Here is a 15,626-nt window from a genome sequence, read left to right on the forward strand (position 1 = left end):
TGTTCAAAGCCATCAACAAGAAAAGTTTTTTTTATTTCAAAAGTTTTTGTTAACATTTTCAGATTAGTTTCTTACATAAGATCAGAAAACCCAGAGAGGAACAAGAGTACTAAACTGTGTATTTAGTCTAACAGTTATTAAATTCTAAACAACACAATAAGATCATGTATTGATCAGTTAGCAGCTGCTAGAATCTTTCAAAACCATGAAGAATATCAAACTAAAATCTAAAAACATGAGTTGTACTTTTTAATCTCTTACAGCAGTGCTGCCAACAGTCACCTGTTTGAATGGAAGCTAACTGACCACCTGCCTGCCACACAGCTAACACCTCAGACAAAGAAAACCTCCTGTGTTGCTGCTGTTAACCTCATAGGAGTGCATCAGCTCCTGGCTCACAGCAGTCTTCAGAGGATACTTGGCAGAGAGGAGATTCCACTGAGCCAAGCCTGCCTTTATACACCCCAAACATTCAGGAACACACACACCACATCAAAGAGTTGCCTGCTGCACAAAACAGCTAATGCATTCAGGTTTTGCAGTGTGTGCAGCCCATGCACAGCACCACTACACTGACTAACCCAGAGATGAATGGTGAGCAAAGTGAGAACACAACCTACATGTGGGAACTCTCCTCTCTCTCATAAAACACATCACTCACAAAACACTAAAAAAAAAGTTACTACATTCTTATAATAAATGAAAATATTGTGTTTGTGAATTCAATTGTGCTGATATACACAACAATATTTAACACACAGGCTGGCGTTTGCAAAGCAGCGAGTACAGGAATGGCATTTTTTCTTAAGAATTTATTGGCTCTACTCAAAGAGCGAAGTTAATGAAGAAAATAAATGCTAGCTTTTGTGGTAGAGCCAAGAAGATTTCCACTTTACATGTTAATAGAAATTAATGCAGACTTGGTTCTTGAACTATAACAACAGGCAGTTATAAGCGCTTTTACAGGTAGTCTGAAGTATTTGCAGCTAGTTGTGGTCCTCAACCAAACCAAAAATCAAGTATAAGTCAGCTTGTTTACATATATGACATATTAGATTGTAAAACAAAGCAACCAGATGTAAAATATGTTAAGTGAAACACACTGATGGTCAATTTTAGTGTCCATAAGTAAAAACTGAATCATCTATAGAAAATGCTAATGCTCATCTTAGAACTGCCCACTCACAGATTTAACATGTCACACAAAGTCGTCAGTGCAGGTGCTTTATTCAGTTCACATGAACAATGTCCCCACTCAGAGATTTACCAGGCCATGTCAACTCATCAGTAAAGATCTTACTCTCAGTGCTCAAACACCCACACTGAAGCCAGCCTGAGAGGAATACGTTACAGCAATCAGACATAAAGGAGCATGGAGGAGGATAGAGATATGTGTAAAGGGATGGATTACAATGGAGAGAGGGATTCACAGAGTGATGACAGGAGGAGATAGAGGAGGAGAGAAAGAGAGAGAGAGACTGCTGGCACTAAGCTGACAGAGGAGAACATTATCTTGCTGTTCCACAGGCACATTTTTACCACTAAACCCAGAAGCTCTTCTTTGCAACCAGAATCCCTTTTCTTCGCTTCCATTATTCCTCCTCCTCCTGATGATAAATCCCTAGCTTTCTTTCTCTAAATTTATTCACTGAACATATTTCCCCTCCATAATTGTCTATGTTTAGGTGTAACGAGTCTGGTTATCATGATGTCTTTTTAGCGAAATTAACAGAACATGCGATGATGAACCAAGAAACAGTGCAGTGATAGTCAGCATTAAGTCTGAGTTGTAGCTTTGTGCCGGCTGGTGTAAAACACCTGAACTATATAACATTAGCTTGCTGTGATGTGTATGTTATTGTTTTTTGTTGGCTCAAGTGGTCTTTACTTGAGAGTGGTCAGACAGAAAAGTAGGTAATGAGAGAGGGGGAAGACATGCGGAAAAGATCATCAGGCCGGTACTCAAAGCTGCGACGGCCGCGTTGTGGACTAAGGCCTACTTATTTGGGTTGTGTTGTATCCCTTAGCACCTTAGGACCCTGGCTTTTTCTTTTCAATAATATTTACGTGTGAGTATTGGAGCATATCTTTTGAATAAATTACCTAAATCCAAAGGTTGCCCATTTAAAGGGGCGGTATTATAGAAAATCAACTTTTTTGAGCTTTATATCATGATATAAAGTTATTCCGTCATTAAGAATACAGTATACCTAGAGTGTTGCCTTGATTCTGTCATGCAAGACTGAGAAATTCCATAATCTCCCATGGCAACCTGTTGTGAAAACTGGTGTGAGGAGGTGAGATCATTCCAGGTTAATGCAGAAAACAAATCATGAAGGCCTGAGAGAAATAAGTGAATCTTGTATTTTGATTTATTGATGATTAAAGAAGAGTTGATTATGAAATAGGATGAATTAAAAATAATAAAATCAAAAGCAAACAATTACTAAAAGGAGTAATGTATGCAAGAATGCATTAAAGAATGCTGTGTTTAATGGTTATGATAATCATACAGCATATATAAAAATGTAATTGAAATAATCAAACAATGTGTTAGGTACAGAGGCAGGGAAGAGGCAAGTCTGAACATGTCCGGACTTGCCTCAGACTGTGTTCTAAATAAGGATCTGAAACCAGATGGTCAGAACAAGGAAGTGAGTAAGGGTGTTGACCAAATGTGGGGATGATGAGGACTTTCCATGAAGTAGTTGAATGCTTGAGAAGTCACGTATGCCATATACTGTAGAGTCATGGGTTGAGAGGGTATATAACAGTGGTCCCCAACCTTTTCGCATATTTGCTGCGGACAGGGGACGGGGGGGGGGGGTGTCGAGATGAACCAACACCTATACTGTTGCTGCTGTTTCTAACTCATTCTGGTGCTTGTGGGCTCAATGTTGGCACACAAGACGTAACCGACAGAATCCGGTTAAAGGATTTTCAAAATAAAAGATCCTCCAGACTCAACACATAAAACGGAAGTATTTAATTATTTCTTGCACGGCCCGGTACCAATTGGTCCATGGACTGGTACCGGTCCGCGGCCCGGGGGTTGGGGACCACTGGTATATAAGACCAGGAAGAACAAGAAGAGATGTTCTTTGTCTCCGGTGCAGAAGTTAGCAACACAAGGATGCAGAGAGAAGATCAGCAGAGGACCGCGCCCTGGAACCACGGGGAAGCAACAACTCTACACTGCTGGAAAGAGACAAGATCCATCAATCCTAAATCCCTGGTTCCTGATTCGACCGACTGCTCTGCGCTCAACCCAAAGATTTCAAAGCTGTTGCAACGGACTTGGGGATTAGACAAATTATCACAGTAGTGATGAAGAACTGAGTGTTCGGAAGACAACAACTGGTTCTACCTAGCCTCTATTCTAAGTGGGATTTTGCTGTATGAAGACAAACCTCAAACCAAGGACATTGGAACCTTCCGTTGCTGAGATCATTTTCCATCTGGGTATGAGTTGAACTGCCTCCCAAAGCCTCTTTCAGTAAATTAGTGACACAGTTTAGGGAAAAAAAGTTAGGAAATTATTAAGGTGATTATATTCAAATTGATTTTTACTTTTATTTTGTAATCATTGATAATTAAACTGTCTGTCATTTACCCCTGCTAAACGCTTGCTTAATAAAGATGCATCAAAATTCTAATAAGGATTGTGGACATTGAAATTAATTGAGTCAGTTGTCATTTTATGATTCTTCTAGTTAATGTAAAATCTAGAAATGTGGTGGCTTCAGAAATTCCTTTAGTGTTGATAAAATAATGACCTTAGGGCTTATGCCGAGCTACTGAAAATTGACTAGTCTGTAACAAGTGCATGTTGTTGATAGAGGGAGAGCTACCATCAACAGGAGTGGTTATTGAAGTTATGCAGTTGTGAGGGCTACTCAGCTGACTGCTTCTTAACTGAAAAAGGTCGTAACTCCTGGATCGTAGGTAGTTAGAGGCTAGTTGAGTCTCCTTCGACACCAGCTTAGACAGATCATCTCTCCTAGACCTGCTTCAGGGTAATACTCGAAGGTTGAGAGGTTTTCCGGACCTGTTAGACGGAGAGCTGGTCAGTATTCAGCCCATGGGTGTTGTGAGGTTTAGGGCGGGACTGGCTATTGTGTAACAACAAACCATTCAGGTTGCCTAAACGCTGCTCTCACCAAGAACCGGATTTTCCCCCCAGCTCCTCTTCAGGGCTTTAGTCTCCACGCCGGGGTTCACCTCATAGAGCAGCCCTCCTGTGTGACTCCCCCACTCGGTTCCTTCTGACTAGTGGCAGCAACAATCAGGCCACTTTGTTCTTTTATATGGCTGGCATGACACCATCTGTTCACCAGAGGAAGGGGGAAATTGTTTGTTTCTTTAGTTTTTCTTCTCTTTTGGCAGTGAGCTCTATTGCTATTTGTTGTATTTAAAAATTACTTATAGTATTACTTTGACTTTGGTTTTTTTTTACCCCTCCAAGGGGTCTTTTTTTTTGTGGGCTCTACTGTCCCTTATATGATAGTAAACGGAAACGGGGAAGGAGAGGGGGGAAGACATGCGGCAAATGTCGTCGGGTCCGGGAGTTGAACCCGCGACGGCCGCATCGAGGACTCAAGGCCTCCAAATACGGGTCGCGCTAACCACTACGCCACCACGGCACGCCCTACTTTGACTTTGTTAATTAAGGTTTGTATGTCAGTTTATTATTTACCCCTTGTGTGTCAGCAGTGGTCTAATCAGCCACTTTTTAAGTAAACTTGCTTTCTGTTAGTAAAGCAAGCTTGTGACCTCACAAGCACAAAACTTGTAGGATCAGTTTTGTGCTTGAGTTCTTTTGTTACTACATCTGTTGAAGTCTGTTATGTTGACCTCTGTTTGGACCAAATTCATCATTTTTGATGTTTCAAATATTTATATCAAGTGAAACAGTAATACAATTATCATCACATAAACAAAGTCTTCAAATAGGCAATTACAAAGTTATAATTTTACCTTTCCTGTCAACGTAGTATTTTTTAATACAAAAAAAAATGGTGGCCCGCTAGTGGGCGGCCCTGGAGATCCGACCACTGGACTTAGCAAGATTTGTGTTGGAAACCCTGCGAAGGCAACAGTTAAGTGCCATAAAATGGCACCATGTGCCTGGAGAATACATAATACCCCCTTTAATGCAACTTAATTCTGACCCCAAAATGATGCTCAATCACATTAGAATTTTCCAAATGAAAAATCCTCAGAAATAACAGACAGTTTTTCATCCTTCAAAAAGCCAATTTCTGCTGCCATATTTTGCTTTAATACTATAATCATAAACAGAACATAAGCCCCCAGCTGACTTCAGAGCACTAGTTAATCTCACAAATCCTATTCATGTTGTCCTCTGTGTTTGTTTCAAACACACACACAATAAAGTGGAGTGTCAGGTTGAGCTCAGCTGGCAAAACCCTGATTGTTGACATCAGTGAAAGAGGCTTGGCAGCTTTCACACAAACTGGGTTCATATTCTTGTCATCACAGTGATGCTGTGTAGCCTCACTAGAAAACCTTTTCATCCCAATCTGGCTCTGCTGGGTCACTTCACAACAAGGAGACAGAGGCAAGTGGCTCGATTCATTCATCAATTATTAGTAGCATCTATTTTAGTACAAAAAAACAGTCTTATGCACATATTGTCAATTTTAAAGAAATTAGAAATCCACTTACTTAGACAACTTAAAAAGTTTGAAAATGGCTCTTAATTCAACCGTGATATTGTGCCAGAAAAATGAAACAGTTCCACACACCCTATCTCAGAAGGAAGCATCAGAAAGTAGACAAAACACAAATCTTTACACATAGCTATTAGTCATGCACCCATGGGGATGGGTGTAAATCTCCAGCAGTCGATGGGCAAGATGCAGACACCCTGGATGAGTGCCATTCCAGAAACACAAGAACAGTCTTGTACGCACAGACACACACCCAAGAGCAGCTTGGAGAGGCTAATTAGCCTTACAAGTGTGTTTTGGACTCAGAGAACCCAAAGAAAACCTATGTTTACAGTGAAAAAACACACCGAAAGGTCCTGGTCAGGCACAGTGAAATCCTGCATGATTACTGTGAACAATAGAAATGCACAACATACCAAATCATTACGCAATATTAATGCCTAAAGAAGACTGCTGGGATGCAATATGTGGTTAAGTGCTAAAGTTTAAGTTCTATCAATGTAAACGCTGGTATCCATTAAAATATCTGGTCACTTGCATGGACTTCACTGCTCTTTATACCCACATCTAATATAGATGTTAAAAACATTTAGTCTCTATGGTGCATTATAAAGAGCATACATGCTCTGACTCGTGCACAGATTTCTCAACTTCAGTTGTGATTCTGAATAAACAGGTAAGTTTTAAACATTAAGACCTAGACAACTCATCTCTATATTTAAATTATTGTCAGTACCCCAGGGCAGCTGGTTGTTATGCCAACACTTCTGATAAGCAAGGAGTTCACTGGAAATCACAACTTTCTTTGGATTGCCTTGTAGTGCCACCTGTGGGAACACACTTCAGGTTATGTAAATAACCTGTTAGTAAAGCACAGCATTGGTCCATGGATAATGCTGAAACACAAGCACACATCCTAGGGAAACCTCAAATATCTCCTAAAACTTTTTAAAGTCAAGGACTTTATACAGCGATTATCAGTTGACGTTACGCAGAAAGCAGGCAAAATTATTCTAACTATTTAAACTATTTGACAAATAAAATAATTTAAAAACTCCCCACCAGCGCAGATCACCTCTCTTCGTCCTGCATTCGTCCTTTGTGATGTCTGCAGTTGTCAGAGGTTTTATTTTTAGATTTTCAGCACAATGTCTCTCAACCTCCGGTTCAAACCCGCTGAACTTTTGATTCCAGATAGCTTAGTTTACCGCTTGCCTGCTGCAACTACCTATTAATTTTCCTGCTAAATGTGACTACTATAGGAAGAAATTAGTGTATTTTATCTGTCCATTGCATGCTACATAGAAATTTTGATGTGTTTTTGTTTGTATTTGGGTTTTTTATGAAAACTTACATTTTAGGAAAACCTATCCCGGCGCCCTTGCTCACCATGGATTTGTTTGCGATAAAAATGATCAAAAGCTTGCTAAAGGAATGCTGTTACTGTATTTTAGACAAAAAATGGTTATTTCTTATTTAATGTATTCTAATATTGTATAAAAGAGGCCTACGTGTTAAATGAAAAATCTGCAGAATGTGTCAATTATTTTATCTGATTAATCAAATAATCATCATAATAACTGATAATTTACACCGTGTTCCAAATTATTATGCAAGTGATATTTTCTCTGATTTTCTTAAATGGTCAATGTAAATGATGGTCAGTATAATTTTCAAGTCATGAACTATTACAGTATAAATCAAATTTTACTCAACAAAGCTCCCCATGAGAACAGTATTTTTTTCAAAAATAAAAAGCTCAAAATGCACTTTTCCAAATTAATTTCCAAATTTTCCGAATTTCCAAATTATTATGCACAGCAGATTTTCTAAACATTTTATGGATTATAAAGAACTGCAAACAGTCATTCTTTGAACGTGCAGCATTAAGTGGTCATATGTACTAAAATCAAAAGCTATTTCAATCAAAACATCTTAACAGACCGAGTTACATGTTAACATTGGATTCTTGCATCCATTGAACTTGTGAGTTTATGGAAAGTTTCTGCTTGAATTTCTTTGCAGGATGTCAGAAAACCTTCTCAGAGCTGCTGGTTTGATATGAACTGCATTCCACCCTCAGATCTTCTGCTTGAGGAAACTCCAAAGGTTCTCAATAGGGTTGAGGTCAGAGGTCAGAGGAGGATGGTGACCACACCATGAGTTTCTCCCCTTTTATGCCCATAGCAGCCAATGACACAGTGGTATTCCTTGCAGCATGAGATGGTGCATTGTCATGCATGAAGATGATTTTGCTACTGAAGGTCTGGCTCTTCTTTTTGAACATGAAAGAAAGTGATCAGTCAGAAAGTCCATTTACTTTGCTGAGGTCATTTTCGCACCTTCAGGGACTCTGAAGGGGCCGACCAGCTCTCTCTCTCTCTCTCTCCCCATGATTTCGGCCCAAAGCATGACTCCACCACCTCCTTGCTGACGTCACAGTCGTGTTGGGACGTGGTGACCATCCACCACCAATCCACTACTGCATCCATCTGGACCATCCAGGGTTGTACAGCAGTCATCAGTGAACAAGTCTGTTTGAAAATGAATCTTCATGTACGTCTGGGCCCACTGCCACCGTTTCTGCTTGTGAGCTCTGGTTAGGGGGCCCAATAGTAGGTTCAAGCACCGCAAGCCTCTGGAGGATCCTCCACCTTGAGGTTCCAGAGGCACCAGCAGCTTCAAATAACTGTTTGCTGCTTTGTAAGGGCATTTTAACAGCTGCTCTCTTAATCCCATGAATTTGTCTAACAGAAACCTTCCTCATTCTGCCTTTATCTGTACAAACCCATCTTTGTTCTGAATCAGCCACAAATCTCTTCACAGTACGATAACGCTTCAGTTTTCGTTAAATATCTAATGTTTTCATACCTTGTCATACGGCACTACACTATCTGATGATTTTCCTCAGCAGAGAGATCTTTTCTCTTTCCCATATTGCTTGAAACCTGTGGCCTGCTTAATAGTGTGGAACATCCTTCTTAAGTAGATTTCCTTTAATTGAGCTCATCATACAAACTAATCAACCAGCTCTCTGAAATTAATTATATTAAAATTAGATTCAAAGAGCCCTGACACACAATACTGTCATGAAGTGCGGGTGGTGAGAGTGGTGAGGCAGATGCAGCGGACCCAGGTATGATGAATATGATGTTTTTTAATGAAAATAAGTCCAGTAACAAGGCAGCTCGCACAGAGACACACCGACGACGAACAGACTAGACATTGACGAAAAATTGACGAGGACCCGACGAGGAACAAGGAACACAGGTGGAGTTAAATACACAGGAGGGTAATCACAGAACGAGACACACCTGGGAACAATCAAGGGGAGGACAGGACAACGAAGAGACTCAAGGACACAAAAAACTCTAACTAAACACGGAAAAACACAGATCCTGACAAATACCATCTATAAATTTAATAGCACAACAAAAAATGTAATCTTTATGACACTTAAATCCAATTTGCGTAATAATTTGGAACACGGTGTGTTCGATTACTAAAATAATGTTAGCTTCAATCCTAGTTCATTCCCAGCAGAGATGTTATTTAAACAGCGGAAAATTGGGACGTTGCAGTGGCACAGGGGGAAAACGTGCGTGTATGTGGCCGTCACAGGTTCGAGTCCCGGCCTGTTGACCTCTGCTGGACAATCCGCTCCACTTGGTTGTGGCGCAAAATGAGTAGTGATGTTAAGTCAAGCAGCCAATGCAAACATATTTAAATCCTAAATGATCCAGCTAATCATCTGTCTCCTTAAGTGTCTGCTCCAAGACTGGCAAAACTCATGCAGACTTTGGAAAAAAAAAAAATCTAGTTAGGCTCCTTAGGTGAGAGCCAATAAAGTAAGCTTAGCCTAAATGCACTTTATTTTCAAAGTTAGGATTTTAACTTGTAGAAAACCAGACAGTGAAACAATTGTTGCCATACTTAATTGTTGGCTATATTCCTAATCAGTCAGTGTTGTGATCACAGGGCTGTGCAGCAGATTTTTAAAGGTACCACGGCAGATAGAGTTGAGGCATGGCTCTCAGATAGATCAACAGAGGACAGCAGGGGAGAAACGACTGAACACACAGTGAGGATAGTCTGGTCTTCATGATATTTCTTTCCGACGTTACTTGCCGCATGTCTTTCCCCTTTTCTGTCAGCCTACTTTAATATAAGGGACACTAGAGCCCACAAAAAGACCCCTGGAGCGGTAAAAAAAACTTTACAAGACCGACTGATTTTAGTGACATAGTGGGTGCAAAATATTGAATAAAATGTTCTGCTACATGACTGGCTTTATTTTCACTCTTACATTTAACTTTATGACACACAAAATTACAAGTGGACCGTCCATATTGTCTCCAAGTGTATTCTTGGAGACAATATGTGACAAGCTTTACCCAGTTTTACGGCTGGATAAAGCTTGTCGTCCACCAACGTCATCATCAGTCACTTGGCAACAGATGGCAAACTAGCTAGAGCATTTCTACAGACTAAGTTAACATGAGGGGAGCTCCATGTATGGCCCCCGAGTGGTGTACCTAATAAATGACTGCAGGGATTGTGGACAGAGTTTTAAGACCAATAAAATTTACAATAATTTATTTTTAAAAAGATGAGTCATTTTAAAAAAAGATGTAGGGCAGTAATGAGCGGCAGAGTCAATGGCTAAGTCTGTATAAGGAAGAATGGACTCTTAGCCAGCCCAAGGGGGGGCGCGGTCCTCTCCGGCGCTCAGTCCTTCTTGTCACCAGCCGACAAATCCTCCACGGCCATGACGAATCTCGGCGACAATCCGACCACTCGTTCTCAAACACCCGGCCGTCCCTTCCTCGACGGCGATCAGCTGGATGAACCTCCGCGGCATCCAGTCCACCAGTCCTCCATTCCGCCAGTTCCGCCGCCCTGCTGCTCCTACTCCTATGATCTGTCCGGCTCCTTCTGCTTTTTTCTTCAACTGCACAGCTACCTCTTTATTACCGGCGTCCCGGTCTGCACGCTGCTCGGCTAATTGAGAACACCTGTGCCACTGCAGGTGGTAACGTCACCTCAAAAGCAAAACAAAATCAGAAAAACATGCAACACAACAAACCAAGAATCTAACCCAAACTAAATCTAATAAAAAAAGTTAATAACTTCAAAATATAACAAGCAAATCCAAAACAGCAATGTAAGAGACATGAAATGAGCTCAAAAAAAGAAAAAACTAGGCCACATTACCACACATGGAGTGGCACAGTGAAAAGGATGGAAAAAAGAGAGCAAGGAAAAGCCCAAAACTGGACGCATATTTTGTTCCTCGTCTTGGAGATGAACCGGAGTTTTTTGTTGGCAGCGATTCAGACCCGCCAAAACTGGCAACGCATCGAAGGAGCCGGACTAGTTACAGGTAGCAACTCTGACATTATTCACAAAGTGAGTGTTGAGGAAAAATGATTATTTTTAGTGCTTAATACAGTTAATCTTACGGCATGTGTAAAAGGTATATTGAACACTCTTATTTTGAACAAATTTCTTAATTTTGAACAGGTTTGTGTTAAGGATTTAAAACTAAACCAGATGGGTAAGTATTCAAAGTATCTCTAAATGGAGCTCCTGCTGTGTTGTCAGAGCACAGGAGGCCATAAAATTAGCATCTACTGCAGGGCAATATCACTTGAGCCTGGAGGAGAGATAACGGGAGAGACTTCGGATTTCACAGGTATCTGTGAAGTCTTATCTTTTGTTTTTCTTTGCCCAAATGACCGTAGAATCCAGGAGGCCAGGACGCAGCTGTTGGCTCTTTTGTTGAAACAGAGACCAAATGGCCTTTGATCTTTGGCGTAAATTAGGGGGAGTTCTAAGTTTTTCTGAGTGCCTAAGGGAGTTTCCAGTTGGTCAACCAGAGGTACGCCTTAATTGAATATATTAAAAAGGAAAGACACACCTTCAGTATAAGAGTTCGTGCACAGGAGTAATACTTCAGAGAGCTGCCACTATTTTGCTTTTTTTGCATCAGCTCTCTCCAAAGACGCGTCTTTGTTTGTCTTTGTTTGTCTGTCTTGTCTGTCTTTGTCTGTATAAGGTAATGAATGTATATCTCTGTTCCTCTGCAGCTTTGTTGTTGATTCATGCGTTGCTTTGTATGGGATTAAACTCTGTAACTCTGTGACGTTAACACGCATTGTTGTTTTCCTTGTGGCTGCACGTCGCCCGCTGAGAGGACCCGGGAGTTTAAGGAAGAGAGAGCCAAACTTTTTTCCAAAGTTAATTTATAAATTATTCTTCCTTAATATGAGTTAACTGTAGACTGATTGTAAACTGGATCAGCCCAGCCGCCTAGCTTACATCCTCTTTTCTCTCTGTCGGTGACGTCAGGGACTGAAGGCTGAGTTCTAGTCGCTTTCCACAGTTCGGGTTGAGCGTTTTTGAGCCAAGACAGCAGTATGACGTTTATAGTTCAGGTTTCCATTGGAGCCGCCTGGAAGAGAATCTTCCAGATCGTCCAATTTGTGTGAACGGCGGCGCGCGCGATTCACGCCGACTTACAAAGATCCAGAGGTGCACGAGGTGCTGCGACACACTGCGCATGCGGCGCGTTCCTCCTTAAATATGAACCAGTCCTCATGTAAAAGCATAACCACAGCACCAGACAAATATTGAAAAATGGCACCAAAGTGAGCAGTGCCAAAAGGGGCTTGGCAAAAAGTGGGAATTATGATGATTGTAGCCCCCTCTAGTGACCTTTTTCCAGAAAAGCGACTAGTCACAAGTCTACTAACTTACTTTTGTATTATTGGAGACTTTGGGGACAACATTTGAAAGCACCAATTGATCTGCAGTACCTGTCCTAAGCAAACAGCAAGCACTGACCTTCTGCTTCCTAAGCATGGTAGTCAGCCTCAGTCATCCTGCAGCAACAGAGCAGAGAGGACACCCAATCCACTCTGTGTCCACATTACAAATGAATCATGCATGTGCAAAGCTGAAGAACGCAATGATCGCAATTCCAATTCCTGACTTGCCATGCAAGCCTATCTGAGTCAGATGTTTTATACCGAACGGGCATAAAACTGTGACATGGACTTCAACCAGCTTGTACAGTTTGCAGTCAATAGGAATATTCAATACCAGTAGACTCCCTTAAACCCCAAGAGGCCATCACTAAAATGTTTTCAGGCCTAATATTGAAAAATTAAACAAGTTTACATAAAAATATCACAATTTACACCGTAACAAATAGGGATGGGTAAAAACATCTACAGTATTAATCAATACAAAGGAATTTTTTTCCTAATTCAATATTGATTCAGGAAACCCTGTGAATTGATTAGATTCCCTGCTGAGTTGGTTCACACGATATTGTGAGTAACACTTTTGCCCAGGTCCCTCTTGAAAATTAGATCTAGATCTCAAGGGGGTTTACCTGCTTAAATAAAGGAATAATGAAATGAAATGAAATGAAAACTTTTGTTAGCCACACACACTGTCCATAGGCATTTGAGATTTCACAGTTGATCATTTCATATTTATAATTGTCACCCATTGTTTACATCCAGATTTACAGCACCAAATGAGAGGCTTCAGAACCTCTCTCAGGACATCCTGGAAGGCCAAGACTGGAATCGGAGTGAAAATCTCTGAAGAGATCTGAAGACGGCTGACAGACGCCTACCATCCAACCTGATGGATTTTACTAAAACTTTATTTGAAAAGGGACAATGTACAGCTCATACATAAATGTCGCTATTTGATGCACTGCATCAGATTATAGCATAAGCTAATTCGCATCGCAGTCACTTAACAGGTTATAAAAATAGATATACAATATAGTAATACTTTCCAGGTGCAGTGTATAATGGATTACATGGAAGTAACAAAGGTAAAAAAGAAATCTGTTTTATTCACAATCAATGTATGGCTGGATGGCTAACATTTATGAGAACGTATATTGGTCAAGGTCAAATGTATTTATAAAGCATGTTACATTCTAAAACAGCTCCTGTAGAGACAGTAGCTGCTGCATAACTACAGATTAATTGTGTAGATCAGTGGTTCTCAAATGGGGGTACGCGTACCCCTGGGGGTACGTGAAGCTTTTCAAAATATCTTTAAAAAATCAGTAGGCTCCTCATAATAAGTCTTGGGAAAAAATATTTTGTAAAAAGTTCGATAAAATATAAATGTGTGTTCATGCACTGAATTTTATATTCAGTATTTAGTTTCAATATCCTTTAAAATAAAATGGACCCCCCCACCAAGTTAGTTTGACCCACGGACCCAGGGCACTCGTCAACGACCTGTCGTTATCATGATTACACTGTAACTATGGAGACGTGGCTAAAGCGTAGCAGCAATGCTGCTGAAAGTACAGATAAAGTGAAAAAGAAGGCAAAACCAGAGCCGACGAAGTACAGAACGTACATGGAAAAGTATGTTTTAATGGGATTTACGTCCACGATCTCTGACCCCCTCCAGGCACTGTGTTTTTTTTGCGGGGAGAAATTAGCCAACGCTAGCATGAAGCCGGAGCACATCCAGCGGCATCTCACCACAAAACATGGATGTCACATTGGTAAGCCACCAGAGTTCTTCAGGAGAAAACTTTCTGAGTTCAAGTCATCCCAAGCCACAATGCGAAAAGCCTCCACTACATCAGCCAAAGCCCTGGAGGCTTCTTACGCGGTGTCTTTGCTCGTTGCTAAAGCCAAAAAACCGTTCACCATAGCGGAAGACCTACTGCTCCCCGCTGCTGTTGTATTGGCCGAAACTATGCTGGACAAAAAATCAGCGGATACATTAAAAACTGTGCCTCTGTCTAATGACACCGTTTGCCGCAGAATAGATAACATGGGCACAGACATTGTCGAACAAGTTGTGGGGAAACTTGGCGACTCATTTTCACTGCAGCTGGATGAATCCACAGATGTGAGTGGAAATGCGCAACTTGTTGCATTTGTACATTGACACGGACGACATCTGTGAACACATCCTATTCTGCAAAGAAATGGAGGGGCGAACAAACGGAGAGGACATTTTTAATGTTGTTAACATGTTTTTCACTGAAAACGCTATCAGCTGGAAATCCTGCAGCAGCGTCTGCACAGATGCGGCTGCATCAATGACGGGCAGCGCGAAAGGGCTCATAGCGCGGATTAAAAAAGAGAATCCCGACATCAAGTGGACGCACTGTGTGATACACAGGGAAGCGCTAGCGTCCAAGAAAATGAGCCCTGTGTTTCACGATGTTTTGAACGACAGCATTAAAGTTATAAGCTTCATCAAGTCAAGGCCAATTAACGCACGTTTGTTCCGCAGCCTCTGTGAAAATACGGGAGCGGAACACACAGAACTGCTCCTGCATACTGAAGTGCGCTGGCTGTCTCGTGGAAGAGTACTGAACAGGCTATTTGAGTTGCGAGCTGAAGTGCACACCTTCCTGACAAAGCACGGATCTCCCCATGCCACCTTGTTTGAGAACACGGACTGGCTTGCAAAGCTTTGCTATCTGGCAGATATATTCAGGAAACTGAATGAACTGAATATGTCCTTGCAGGGCAAGGACACCAGCATCCTGAAACCTGTATGACAAGGTGGGTGGTTTCCTGAAGAAAGCAGAGATGTGGAAAAGGGCATGTGATCAGGAGGATTTCACCTGCTTTCCTCAGCTGGATGCTTTTCTCTCCAGTGAGGATGTGGCGACAGCTCCGGTGAAGTTAGCCATAGTGGGATATTTGGCTAACTTGATCAGTGGTTTTCACGCCTACTTTGCTGACATGGATGAGAAATCTGCACAGCTGGATTGGGTGAGAAACCCATTTCTCTTGTCTGAAGCAAACAGAAGCAAGCTTCCTGTCAGTCATCAGGAAAAACGGATGGAAGTAGCATCTGACCGTGGCCTGCAGATGAAGTTTGGTGCATCCACTCTCACACAGTTTTGGATGTGTGTGAGGCAGGAGC

The 15,626-nt window shown here is 41.3% G+C and overlaps 1 protein-coding gene across 9 annotated transcripts in view; it reads right to left on the reverse strand.

The window, feature by feature from the left end:
- The window catches only part of LOC116737092 (pleckstrin homology domain-containing family A member 5), a 158,595-nt gene that overhangs the window by 127,947 nt on the left and 15,022 nt on the right, over positions 1 to 15,626 (reverse strand). The window contains exon 4 of one of the 9 annotated variants that reach the window (XM_032590075.1): positions 9,965 to 10,735. The exons of 7 other annotated variants lie outside the window; for them this stretch is intronic. In XM_032590075.1, coding sequence (XP_032445966.1) covers positions 10,732 to 10,735 — 4 coding nt within the window. In that variant the 3' untranslated portion in view covers positions 9,965 to 10,731. Of the gene's footprint in view, positions 1 to 9,964; positions 10,736 to 11,735; positions 11,869 to 15,626 lie in introns of those variants that run through there. One more of the 9 variants, XM_032590074.1, reaches the window with a different exon arrangement.

The sequence above is a fragment of the Xiphophorus hellerii genome, chromosome 17 (genome assembly GCF_003331165.1).
Source record: "Xiphophorus hellerii strain 12219 chromosome 17, Xiphophorus_hellerii-4.1, whole genome shotgun sequence".
Classification (NCBI taxonomy): domain Eukaryota; kingdom Metazoa; phylum Chordata; class Actinopteri; order Cyprinodontiformes; family Poeciliidae; genus Xiphophorus; species Xiphophorus hellerii.